At 44.6% G+C, this 12,890-nt stretch overlaps 1 protein-coding gene across 1 annotated transcript; it reads left to right on the forward strand.

Annotated features, from left to right (window-relative positions):
• The first annotated feature begins 280 nt into the window (after positions 1-280).
• Positions 281-8,044, forward strand: farsa (phenylalanyl-tRNA synthetase subunit alpha). Its single transcript, XM_076083307.1, has 13 exons — positions 281-468; positions 710-847; positions 1,894-1,992; positions 2,087-2,205; positions 2,702-2,794; positions 3,952-4,080; positions 4,165-4,280; positions 4,370-4,454; positions 5,477-5,576; positions 6,054-6,222; positions 6,379-6,456; positions 7,064-7,178; positions 7,607-8,044. Exons 1-13 carry the CDS (start codon positions 322-324, stop codon positions 7,710-7,712), a joined length of 1,494 nt encoding a protein of 497 aa, XP_075939422.1. The 5' UTR covers positions 281-321; the 3' UTR covers positions 7,713-8,044.
• Positions 8,045-12,890: the final 4,846 nt, after the last annotated feature.

Here is a 12,890-nt window from a genome sequence, read left to right on the forward strand (position 1 = left end):
AAACAAATGAATGTACTGTTTGAGCTTTGTGACTGTCCTTTAATTAGGTTTTTACCTTTTATTTTGCATTTCCGAATTTATTATTGTGCTAATGGGATTTAAATATCAGAAATTTACAGCTAGAAAGTTATTTAATTATATTCTAATATCAAAAGTTCATATTAAAAAAAAAAAGACAAAAAGGGCACTACAAAAACAAATTAACTACAGTATTTACGGTAAACCATTTCCACCTTTTTGACGTCTCGCTACTCCAAGACATTCGGCCTTCGGTAACGCGACGTCACATCCGGTCTCTTTCGGGTTTCGCACGGCTCCAGCATGGCGGACACCGGTGTGGTGGAGACGCTCCTACGGCGCATTGAGAAGGCGGACGACGGCGTGGACAGCGTCGAAGCGGCCAACAGCCTCGGGGTGGACCACCAGGTCCTCGTCGGAGCCGTGAAGAGTCTGCAGGCTCTCGGCGACGTGAGTTTCCCGGGCTGAGCGGCGGCGGATGTCCGACCGTCAGCGTCAACATTGGGCATTTAGTGCGACTGATGCAATAACGCCGATGTTAAAGAGACAAGTGTTAGTCAGAGCTGTTCTGGCTGACCGGTTTTTAGTTTAGCTTTGCATCGTGTGACAAGCAGTGAAGTAAAACAGTTAATTTAGCCAGTTATCATGAATATTCACATTTTGAAGTCTGACTTTGTCCCCCGCTCTCCAGTTAATCTCAGCCGAGCTGCGCACCTCCAAGCACTGGGAGCTGTCGGGTGAGGGCACGGAGATAGCCGAGCAGGGCAGCCACGAAGCCCGGGTCTTCGGCTCCGTCCCGCCGGAGGGTCTGGCACAGAGCGAGCTCATGGTGAGTGTTGACAGGCGGGAGGGACGGGTCAGGTCCACCGCGGTGGGAGTGACGCGTCACCCGCGGGGCTGGAAGTGAAGAGGTTCTGGTGGGAGCACTGGTGGGGGTTCTGGTTGTGTTTCAGGTGTAAAGGCAATGTGGAAAGATAGCACGCGAGCATGTAGCAAGCATGAAGTTCTATGTACCGAAATAATGTCAGGGCGTCATTCTACTAGTTTAGTGTATGCTCTTCTGAATCCTGCACTGCAGGAAGGTTTCCTAAACCTGCATCTCAAAAGGTAATATATTGATGTACTGCTGCAATATCTACTGTCAACCAATTAGTCGATTAACAGAAAATGAATCTAATAATAGTTTAGTATATTTTTAAGAAAGGATTGTTGATCCTAGTTTCTAAAATGTGAGGATTTGACGATTGTCTTTGTCTTCGTAAACTGAGGATCTTTGGATTTTGGACTGACACATTTCTAGATTTCACCGTAGTTTGTGGGAAATTACGTTTTTTTTCAACAATTTTCTGGCATTTTATAGGCGAAATGGGATAAAACAGAGGTGAAAAATGGCAGATAATAAAAATAATTGTGAGGCGCATGCCACGCTAATTGTTGAAATGTATATATTAGCTATATATAAAAACAAGAGCTCGCTCATTTTTCCATTTTAGGGGAATGCACATTTTAAACCTGGTACTTCTGACACTGGATCTATTTATCTGAAATAGGAAATTCAAAGATGAATAAAACAAAAGTCTAAAATTCCACGCTCTTTAAATGTCAATGCATTTATAGATATAACTTATAACTTTAAGTTAAACGCTCTCTTTCTCTCGTTACATTCTTGCTCCTGTGATTCATCAGAAAGTACAAGACAGCATGGAGATGAAATAATAAAGGAAAGGTGGAAACATTGGCTTACAGTCACAAGTTTTAACATCCAAAATATGTGGGGGATCATCCATGTCGTTGTTCTTCCATAAACACATAATGCTCATGCTGTTTGATGTTTCCGCTGACATTGCTCTTCCTCCCGTGTTCGTCCCCGTGCAGAAACTGTCCTTCGGGAAGATCGGCTTCAGCAAGGCCATGTCCAGCAAGTGGATCCGAGTGGACAAGGCACACGAGGGCGGCCCCAGGATATTCAGGATGGTACGCGTCAAGATGACGTCGACTCTTATTATTACGGCCCTTTGTGAGCGGTGGATTCTGAGTAAAGTGTGTGTGGTCGTGTGTCCCCCTCCAGGTGGAGAGCATAGAGGACCAGGTCAGGGAGAGGCTGCTCCTGGTTCAGAGAGGCAACTCCTCTCAGCTGGAAGAGAAAGAGAAGAACGAGCTGAAGAAGAGAAAGCTGCTCTCTGAAGTGTAAGTCCTCACATCTTTGTGTACCTTTGTCCACCAGTAGGTGGCAGTAGAAGGTTTGTTGTGGATCAGTGTTGACCCTACATGAGTCAGAATTATGTTGGGACCACATCTGTATATGTTCTCAGTTTTTAATAACTGCGTTGAAGATAATTTGCAGATAAAGAAACCGATGCCCTTAAATGGAGGGAAAAGAAGACTTCACGTTGCAGTTTGAATCTGTTGTTGCTGATATCTAAATATTCAAACAACATTTGTAATAACTCCTCTGTACTTCTGGAGAACAGCAAGTCAAGAACCTTACATTTAGAATGCACATGGGGGACACATAGAACCTACTGGAATATGCTCTGGGTTGACACCAGGGTTGCAGCCAGACTACAGATGCACTAAGCCGATATAAGCGAGCATCCTTCTCCTGAGGGAAGATATTATCAGGACATATTGACCACTGAGAATAAAAAGAAAATACGTCTCAACGTGTTTGTTCTCTGTTTAGGACGGTGAAGTCGTACTGGATCACGAAGGGCAGCTCCTTCAGCACCACCATCACCAAACAGGAGACGGAGCTCACTCCTGAGATGATTGCCAAGTGAGTACAGTCCTGTTTAGTTTCACTTTAAAATGTAAACACAATATTAATAAAAAAGTGTGTCCCGTCTGCCCTCCTCCGTCTGTCAGTGACGCTGTGTTCAGGGACTCGGACAGAAGGACACAGAGAAACCTCCGCCCATAAAAAGGGTGCAAGTCCAAAGACGAGGACTTTGCGCTAAAGGCAGGGCTGGACAGAATGATCGCGACCACGACAAATATGACACAAACCAAACCGACGTAACGGAAGCAAACGATTAATTTAAGACATGTTGACCACGTAAGGATGAGTTATCTCAGGAATTCTGTTAATTCAATTTCAGGTTCTTAGTGGCCTTCAGGTCCAGTGTGAAGGATTTATTAGCAGAAATGGATTCTAGTGTAGAGACGGAGCGCCACGCTGTGTCAACCACGCCCACCGGACGGGAAAACTTTTGGCGCCACAATATGTAACCAATGGGCTGAAATGTTAAGAAAAGTCCTGTAGCTGGCTGAAGACTAAAGATTTCAGCTGATAACTACAATGATGAAGGGACAAGTTAGCAAGCTTATTGTGTTCCCCTCCCGTGTTAAATGCTTCAACGTTCTCTGTCTCTGTTCTAGCGTGAGCCCTTCACATCTACACAGGGAGCTGGTTTCACGGAGTTCAGCGTGTTGCACCGCCATGTTCCTACGGTAGCCCAGAACAGACAAACCAAACCTTAAAATCGTCAGTGTCTGTACGATACGTTGTAATAGGAAATACACAAAGATAAATAAATAATCGACACGCTCGTCATACAGCTTGTGCTGTTTTCATGCTGAGGATGAGGCATTAAAATGCGAGCGGAATTAAGTTTTTCATGAAATTGCATCACAGAGGGGATTTAGCTAAAAGCAGCATCCAGATGTTCCTTCTTCCCCCGACCCAAATATTTCAGCGTGCTGCTGCTTTTACTTCTCTGCGCCGACTGATGCTCTCAATCACCTCAGCTGCAGATTAAAAAAATGTTTAAACGAGTCGGGAGAAATATTATTAATATTATTATCGTCGGTTAAAACCTGCTGACGATGAAGAATTAAGGACAAACAGCCGAGGTCACAGCAGTCAGTCCCTTTCCCCCGTTTTCAGACTCCTCCCCCCCTAACAGGTTTCGTCTCGCTCGCGTTGTGTTGCAGTGGCAGCTGGAAAGAGAAGAAGTTTAAGCCCTACAACTTCGAGGCCATGGGCGTGGCCCCGGACTGCGGCCACATGCACCCGCTGATGAAGGTGCGAACACAGTTCAGGCAGATCTTCCTGGAGATGGGGTGAGCGAGCGGCTGTAAATATCACCGTTCAAAAAACACACACAAATAAATAAATACATCACGCGGACTCTCTGCTTCCCGTAGCTTCACGGAGATGCCGACCAACAACTTCATAGAGAGCTCTTTCTGGAACTTCGACTCCCTGTTCCAGCCCCAGCAGCACCCGGCCCGAGACCAGCACGACACCTTCTTCCTGTCCGGTGAGGCTCCGCGAGTCCTGTCGCTCCCGGCTGTGTCCAAGTCACTGTTAATGATCGTTTACACCGAAACATGTTGTTTTCTTCCCCAGACCCAGCGCTTGCCCATGGGTTCCCTCAGGACTACCTGGAGAGAGTGAAGAAGGTCCACTCAGAGGGAGGCTACGGCTCACAAGGGTGAGACACGAGCATCAGTCAAATTTAATAAAGGGACGATTCGCCGCCTTTTTTTTATCTGAATGTCCAGTCGGTGTTGATGGGAAATGTAGTCGAGTGACGCAACAACTCCCTCAGTGTGAGCTGAATCCACTGAAGAAGTTCTCCCTCTCGCCGTGACCGCTGGCAGCTGGTGGCGTAACAGACTGTAGTCGATCCGGAAGGATTCCTCGTCACGGTTCACATGTGAGCCGCGGATTATTGACACAGTTTAATCAAAGTGTGAAATACAGTTTTCCTGTCGCTGTTCAGTCAGAGATGCAGCCAGGAGATCAGCATCGACGCTTTCTAGTCACCCATCACTGACGTTGTAACCGTGTGAAATCAGCAGGAGGAGAGCTAGTAGCGTTAGCAGCAACAGCTAACAGCTGTCGTTATAACATACAGAGGTTCCATTGAGTTCCATTGTGATGCGTTCATGCTCCATTCAGTAAAATGAGAATTGGACGATTGTCACGATGCGTTCAAATGTAATCTTGTAAAATGGAGGTTTTGGCGGGAAACCTGAATAAATGCAGTTGTTTGAAGGAGATATTTTAACAGCATTTTAAAATAGATATTAGAGATGAATTATCTGTTTAACTTCAGCTAACACGAGCTCTAAGCAGCTTTTGATACATCATTAAAACTACACATTTTTCAATAGAAATATATAATCTTTTATTTCCTAATCCATAATTAGAATTTTATGACTGTAACAAAGTGAAAGAAAACATTTAGAAGTTGGTCTCCACAGACTTAAGGATCATCGATGATCTGCGATTGTTATTGGAAGCATATGAACGTGATCTCTATAAGTCATATTCGCTCCTGTGATACAAGTTTCTCAGTCAACACAACACTCATAAAGGACTCGATCCACTACATTGACCACCAACACTGATCGGACATCCACATGACATGCGGCTGCTTTTCCCTTTCCCCTTTTAAACAGCTCTCAACACAGCCTGTGACTGCTTATCTCATACGCTGCTGTGTTTCAGGTACAAATACGACTGGAAGATCGAGGAGGCTCAGAAGAACATCCTCCGCACTCACACCACGGCCGTCAGCGCACGCATGCTGTACAAACTGGCTCAGCAGGTGAGTCGATTTAACGCCCAGGAAGTCACTGCGGACTTTTTAAACCACGCTCACGACGGTGCTGCTTCACATGCACGGCTTGGCAAGTTCCCAAAAATAGATACTAATAGGATTGAAATCTTCAACCGTGTCGTGAAAAAAAGAGACTCAAAGAAAACGTCTACAGAGCAGCTTCTTCTCCCAACTCATCCTCTGTTCACCATTGAAAATAAATAGTTTTTGTTTCCATTTCCGTGTAATCATTTTCATTTCGTTACAAACCTTGTAAAAAAAAAAAAAAAAAAAAAAAAAAAAAATACAAACTTCAGACAGCAGGAATATCATTTTTTTTTTTTTTACTTCAAGAACCGTCGACAGCAGCACAAAGTTTAAACTAAGATGTTCACCAACCACGTTCAGGCGTCCACACACTTCTGACCGTGCGTCAGTATATTAAGTGTACTGTGTACGCGTGACGCTCTTCTCTCCCCCCACCAGGAGAAGTTCACCCCCGTCAAGTATTTCTCCATCGACCGTGTGTTCAGGAACGAGACCCTGGACGCCACGCATCTGGCCGAGTTCCACCAGATCGAGGGCGTGGTGGCCGACCGCGGGCTCACACTGGGGGACCTCATGGGCACCCTGCACAAGTTCTTCGCCAAGCTAGGTGAGGGGGGGGGGGGGGGTGTGTGACTGCATGAACTACATTGTTTTACTAGAGGCATGAAACAGTGTTTTGAACACTGAGGTTTGCTGATTGTTGTCTGCCTTGTTCTTTTTTTCACGCCACACTGATCCGGCCTTTCCTTCTTTTCTTTTCTAGGAATTACCAAACTGCGCTTCAAGCCTGCCTACAACCCGTACACAGAGCCCAGCATGGAAGTGTTCAGCTACCACGAAGGTAAAGTGCTCCACAGCAGTGTGTCCCAAACTCTTTATTCTGGGGGCCGGCTTTAAAAGAAATGTATTCAAACACGAGTTAAAATGTCTTAAACTAATTGTGCCCGAGCTGTCGTCTGTAAACGAAGTGAAACTCTTTGTTTCTCCATAACTAACTTAGACAGCAGCTAAATCCAATCACGACTGAGGAAAAGCCCCCAAGTAAACACCTGCTCATGCTAACTAGCTTAGCAGATCACAAGGTCACAGTAGCTGCCGTCTCTGCTTCTGACTCTTGCTTCTACTGCTCTCAATGTGTTGTATTGATTTGAATACGAACAGACAAACAGACATCTAGTAAGATGACACAGACTGTAAATAATCAATGTAAAACTAGTTACAATAAAGACCACATTCTGTGAAGCTTATCACAGGCGCTGTGCAGTCTGAGTGTTTTTAGGAACATTCTAGCTTTAGGTTGAATAATCCGACTAAAAATGAACCTTTCTATGTGTTACCGCCTGAAAACCTTTAATCCCGTTTACTCAACTTCTCCCTGCCTGTTATAGGACCGTTCTGTTTTTGTGGTTGGTGTATAATTTGAGTGTAATCTGTCCCCGTTCATGCAGGACTGAAGAAGTGGGTGGAGCTGGGGAACTCCGGGGTCTTCAGACCAGAGATGCTGCTGCCCATGGGTCTCCCTGAGGACGTGTCTGTAATCGCCTGGGGGCTGTCTCTGGAGAGGTGAACACACACACACACACACACACACACACACACACAAAACTGACCTGGTCTTTATTTTACAGCCAGGAGCACATCTGTATGTCTGTACAGACTTCACCTGGACGTTAATCTCATTCCATTGAAGAGGTTAAAGTCCAGACGTCTTCAGTGCTCCCATCTGTCTGACCCACATCTCACATGTTTAGAGTTATTAACTGATCAGGGTTATTCCTGCTTAGAAACAATTTAAAATTCACATTATTTATTCAAATTATTTCCTATTCTAAGTTTTAACTGTCATGGCTAACATGGAGCGAGTGAGCTGTGCTGTGTCTTTGCTCTGACACTTCAGACCTGGAATAAGACACAACACAAACACTTCAGCCTCAGTTACGGCTGCGTTTACACGTAACAACAACAACAACAGCTTCTCCTCTGACCCGCAGGCCCACCATGATCAAATACGGCATCAACAACATCAGGGAGCTGGTGGGACACAAGGTGAACCTGCAGATGGTCTACGACAGCCCCATATGTCGACTGGAGTCCTGAGGTCCCCCCCCCCAATCCTTCAGGACACCTCGTTTCCGCGCCTCACCCCAGTTGCTGCTCCCGGTCTGAGCCGGGCTGGTAAAAGCCAGTTGGTCTGAAAGCGACTGCAGCAGGAGGAGGGTCTGTTTATCCCCTAAACTCTTCAGACAGACCACAGGAAGCTGTTTGTCAAAGGCCTTTTAACACACAGGAGCAGCGTTTGTATGAACTTATTACTGGAAAACACATCCCATCAGTGCGAGAACAGCTTCTTCTTTTCTGCTTTACGTCACCGTGACCCAGTTTCTACTTGTACATGAAAAAAGGGTTCAATAAAACACTTTTTCAACATACCAGTACAACCCGACTTGTGTGTTTGTTGTCGTAAACGTGACGTATTATGATCTGAGGTTCTATACGACTTTTAAAACATGAAAGTTATATTATCTTTCACATCTCCTGTCTGACTTGGTGCTGTAAGGTTGGACCTGCAAAGACGGGACCAACCAAGACCCTCCTCCCCTCGCTGCTCTGTGACCGACAAGAAGGTTTGAAACCTCGAAAGTGACGCACATGACGAGTCTCGTTTGAGCGATTAGCTGCCATGCTAGACTGCTAGCTTGCGGATGTCTGTTTTTGGCCCAGCATGCTGTCTCAGTGGAATAGCTTATCGGTATCAAGCACCTCCTACCACGAGAACAAAAAGATTCTAACTGAAAGTGAGGATTTAAATTCAGGTTTTGCAGCTGCTGGTTGAGGAACGTTTAAGTGAGCTGTTGCTCTCTGTGTGTTTATAACTAACGCAGCAGACACACCAGGGTGACGGGACTGAGACCTGTAAGTATCTGATAAACACCTGATCTAGAAAACAATTTATATAGAGTATATATAATGTTTCTTTAGAATGCGAAACCTTTGAATCCTCAATGTCTCCAAACCACCCAGAACGCAAATGCAAATTTATAATTCAAACGTCCTGATTTACAGATTCATATTATCGTACGTTTTTGCATCCAGTTGCATCGTAGGTTTGTCGTGTCTGATGGAAAAGAAACTGCGGCTATGTTTGGGATTGTGGGATTACAGTTGATCTTCACACCTCCTTTAACACCCTTACGTCCTGTAACGTTTGCCTCCCTGAGTTTCAATATCGGGCCACATGTTGAAAGCCATTCATCTCATTTCCAATGAAGGCGCCCTGTGAAGTTTTCATTTCACTGCTCCTCAAGTTCAGAGACGGTTCAGCGCTGAACTTCCTAATCTCACATGACATCAGCTGGACCTGAGTTGTTCACTTTGGCTGCAAAGGAACAAAACTTGCAAGAATATTTGACCTCTGATTATATGTTTGTTCTTTCCTAAAAAAAATAAAATTTAAAAATGACCAAACTCAAGTAGACCATGCCCACATAACGTGTAGTTTATGTGCTGTGAGCCGCTCTGCAAATCAGCAACGGGGGGGAATCCGTGAGTGCGTGTGACACATGCAGGTAAAGGCCGCGGGGATTAAGTCGTGTTTTGTACTTTGAATTGCTGGAACTCCGTTAAGTCTTCCTCTTAAGCTAATCCTTCGGTACCTTGAAATAACATTTTACTCTCCAGTGTGGGAGATGGCCAGCTGGTTGCTTTACAGCCTGGACACGGCTTTGTTGACTCTGATCATGGAGAAAACCTTCGCCAAACAGCCTGATCTGCTGGGCTTTTGTTTTGTTTTTGCAGAGCATATGGTACATCTTAGGAGCAAGAACAAGAGTAACAGAAGAAACATCCAGTAAGATCCATCAATAGGACACACTTTATACTCCAAGAGAAAGAAAATATCTATCTATGAACATAATCCAACACGTCTAACAGCTTCTCTATGAAACTCAGGCACGCAGAGACAATGTCCATGTTTCAGCTAATACCTCTTGTTCTTGGGTTCCCCTCCTCAGGGGGTTTGACTTCCTTTAACATGTAAGAAGGAAGTCGACATGAGACTGGGACAACCATATCTTACCGGCCTCCTCGTTACGCATTAAAAGTCATATCTGCTTGTGTCTTATGTGTGCTGTCGGTTCCAACACCTCATCCTCAAGGCCGTTCATGATCACGGGGGCCCCCCCCGTCAGATGCTGAGGTCCCGGACCGGCCCCGGGCTGCTGAATAACGCCAGCGAGCTGTGACTCGTTGGGCTGTGCGTGTGCGGGAAGAAAGAGGGGATGTAGGGGATGGCAGCCATCAGCATGGGGCTGACCTGGGGGCTCTCGGTCAGGGGCAGAGTGATGACCACGTCGTCCTGGTCCCACACGTGGAAGGCGTTGTGGGCGAACGGGTGCACTGCAGGGGGCTGGCTGGAGGCCATGGCCTGGGGGTTATTTTCCTTCTCCTTCTCTTCATCACCGGTCGGGCCCAACACACACTCTAAATAAGACAGACAGAGATTATTGATTTAATATCACCAATAATGAAAGGGTACGGTTTACTGTAAAGATAATAACTTATATCTGTAAGACATTATCTACCTCAGGGGGTAACGGTACTTGTGCAGACTGTAGAGTAACGTTAGCTCAAATTGTCAGAGAATTGTTTTATATTTAAAGTTAACGATATATATGTTTGATAAAAAAGATATTCACATATTGAGTCCACTGAAGCACCTGAACACTAAGTGTTAAAGTAGTTAACACAATTAGCAAGCGAGCAGATAAGTTCAAACTGTTAACTTTAGCTAAAAGTAATGAATAAATAGCTGAAATAGTTAATTATATAATTAAATGGCGGTGTAGCGTTAGCTAAAATTGAGCAGCTGAAATAGTTAACTTAAAGCAGCGAGTAAACGGTAATGCTAAGTTAGCTAAATGGTGAAAAAGCTGCTAAAATGACTGGGTGAATAATGCTAATTAGCTAAATGAAACAGCTGAAAATAGCTAACATTACATTAGCTAATTAGAACCGTAATAGTTAGCTAAAAGTAGCTAAAAGTAGGTTAAAATGTAAAATATTATCTAAAATGAATAAGTGAACAATGCTAAATAGTTAGCTAATGTTAAATTAAATGGATAAATGTTTAAAAGTTAGCTAAAAGTACAGATAAATAACAGAAAAGGCTTCTGCCACAAGTAACGTTAGCACAAATGCAAACTTGACCAAACCAACCTAAACACACACAAAAATATTGTAACAATATCCACTTATTTATATCATTACTAGTGATAAATAACATCCAGTTTAGGCTCAAATGAACACGTTAATGTTCTTCTTTGTGGGGCCATGTGATTAGACCTGATCTTGACCTTAACATCATATTATTATCATATTGATCACCAACAGCATGGCTACTGAAGCCTCGTATGAGATATTAATATGGAAATTTATACATTTCACTCTATGTTAAATACTTGACTTAAAAACTCTAAATTACCTCTTACACTTTTAATTTTCAGTAAGCGATTACCTGCTATGTCAATGGCCAGATCCTTGATGAGATGTCCCACGATGGCATAGGCCACACCAACGACTACCAGCACCGCCACGAGCATATACAACACCGCCTTGGGCAGAGGGATGAGGTCCTTCACTGCGGGCTTGTACTGCCTGTACAGAGGCTCTTCTGTGGGCGGTAATAACGCGTAACCCTTCCCTGGAATGGTGAAGTTCAAGCCGGGTATAACGTTGCCGTTCATGATTAAGGACGTGTTATTCCAACCGAGAGCGACTTCTTTTCGTCTTCTTCCTCCTCACTCAGACCTGGAGTCATGAGAGTGATGGTCAGGAGAAGATGGTGAATTCCTGCAAAGAAGAAAGAGAAAACGTGTAAAAAAGACAAAAAGGGAACGTGAGTAACTTTTAATACTTTGAACTTCACTTCTAACCTTATTTCGAAGCTCCAAATCCATCCAAATGTGTGAGTGAATGCTAATTGTCGGTTAACTGAGTGCCAAGAGTTCAGCAGGTAAGTTGCTCGTGTGACGCGTTCAGTGCGCGAGCGGCTCTGCCTTCTCTGCCTCTGTCCTTGGTGCTGAAATGAAGCGCGCGCCCTCCTCGCCGGCGGGTATAAACTTGTCAGCTCCGCCCACTCGGACGACTCGTCTGCTTCGAGTCCGTCCTCTAAACACAGGTGCACGCGCCGCTGTCGTCGTGTCCTTAATTCCAACAAATTACCGAGAAATCACACCGTAGGAAAATCAATCAGGCCCTTTGTTTCCGATGTGAGAGCCGGTCCAAGCCGGTTAGTGAGCTTCCTTGATCTGGCCCAAGTGGTGCCCAGCAGCTGGACATCTTGTTTATGCTGAAGTGGTTTTAAGGCGATCTGTGGAGTATTTTGGTTTTTTTTGCAAACAAAGAAAAGTTATGGAAAAAAGCTATTTCCTTATCTAAGCGCCATGAACAACACGCCATCGCTTACGACCGGGGATGTGCCGGCTCTTTAATTCCCCTCCTCTTCAAAGTGGCAGACATGCAATGAAGCGCGGAGGACGGAGGTCTTTATCCGTCCCTCCTTCACAGTTGAAGGTCTGCTGCAGATTTACAGCTGTGTTTCTACTTCTCAATGATTTATTTCACTGGACTCCAAGAAAAAAGTCACAGTAGAGTATCTCAAGAAAACAATTCAGAGTGGAGTCTGTTGAATTCAGTGCGTGGAGTGTTCTTTTTCAGGTTTTGCCTCAATGCTAACTCACCATACGCTGGATCTTCCAGATAACACCTGTTCATGCTATGGTCAGTTGAAACCCCTCCACTGTGCACAGGTGATATCACTTAACTAATCATGTGACTTCTTGCACCAGTGATGCTTCGTGTCCTCTTGAAGGAGGTGGATGCTGCGTTTTATGTGCATGTATTCATATGCAGAAATGAAATAGGATGATGTGGACAGGATGCAACCCCAGGGGGGGGGGGGACACTTGAGTCCTGATGGCAGTTATTATTGGATTATTCATTTCTCGTTTGACCGACAGACTTTTGCACATGCTTATCATTTCATTGTTCAAAGTTGAGTCATCAGCTAAAAAAACCTTTTGAGTATTTAAATTTGTGCTTTTGTTATTTTCAGTATCTAAAGCTTTGACTCCCGTCTTCTCTACTGAACTAACACCGACATGAGTTCAGAGGTCAAACTGTGATAGTGAGAGGATGAACAGTACAGTCCTCAGATTTATGCATTTAGTGCGTTAGGCCCCTCGTGGAGCTGCTACAGTCTTACTTTACACAAGAGGC

Source organism: Anarhichas minor, unplaced genomic scaffold (genome assembly GCF_050575085.1).
Source record: "Anarhichas minor isolate MPS153535 unplaced genomic scaffold, ASM5057508v1 ptg000007l, whole genome shotgun sequence".
In the NCBI taxonomy this organism is placed as follows: domain Eukaryota; kingdom Metazoa; phylum Chordata; class Actinopteri; order Perciformes; family Anarhichadidae; genus Anarhichas; species Anarhichas minor.

What these genes read in the sequence shown, in the direction of transcription:
- farsa (XM_076083307.1), top strand. Translation starts at nt 322, where the DNA reads ATGGCGGACACCGGTGTGGTGGAGACGCTCCTACGGCGCATTGAGAAG. An exon ending in GTCTGCAGGCTCTCGGCGAC is followed by an intron (nt 469 to 709) that starts GTGAGTTTCCCG and finishes CCCGCTCTCCAG; the next exon opens with TTAATCTCAGCCGAGCTGCG. An exon ending in AGAAAGCTGCTCTCTGAAGT is followed by an intron (nt 2,206 to 2,701) that starts GTAAGTCCTCAC and finishes TTCTCTGTTTAG; the next exon opens with GACGGTGAAGTCGTACTGGA.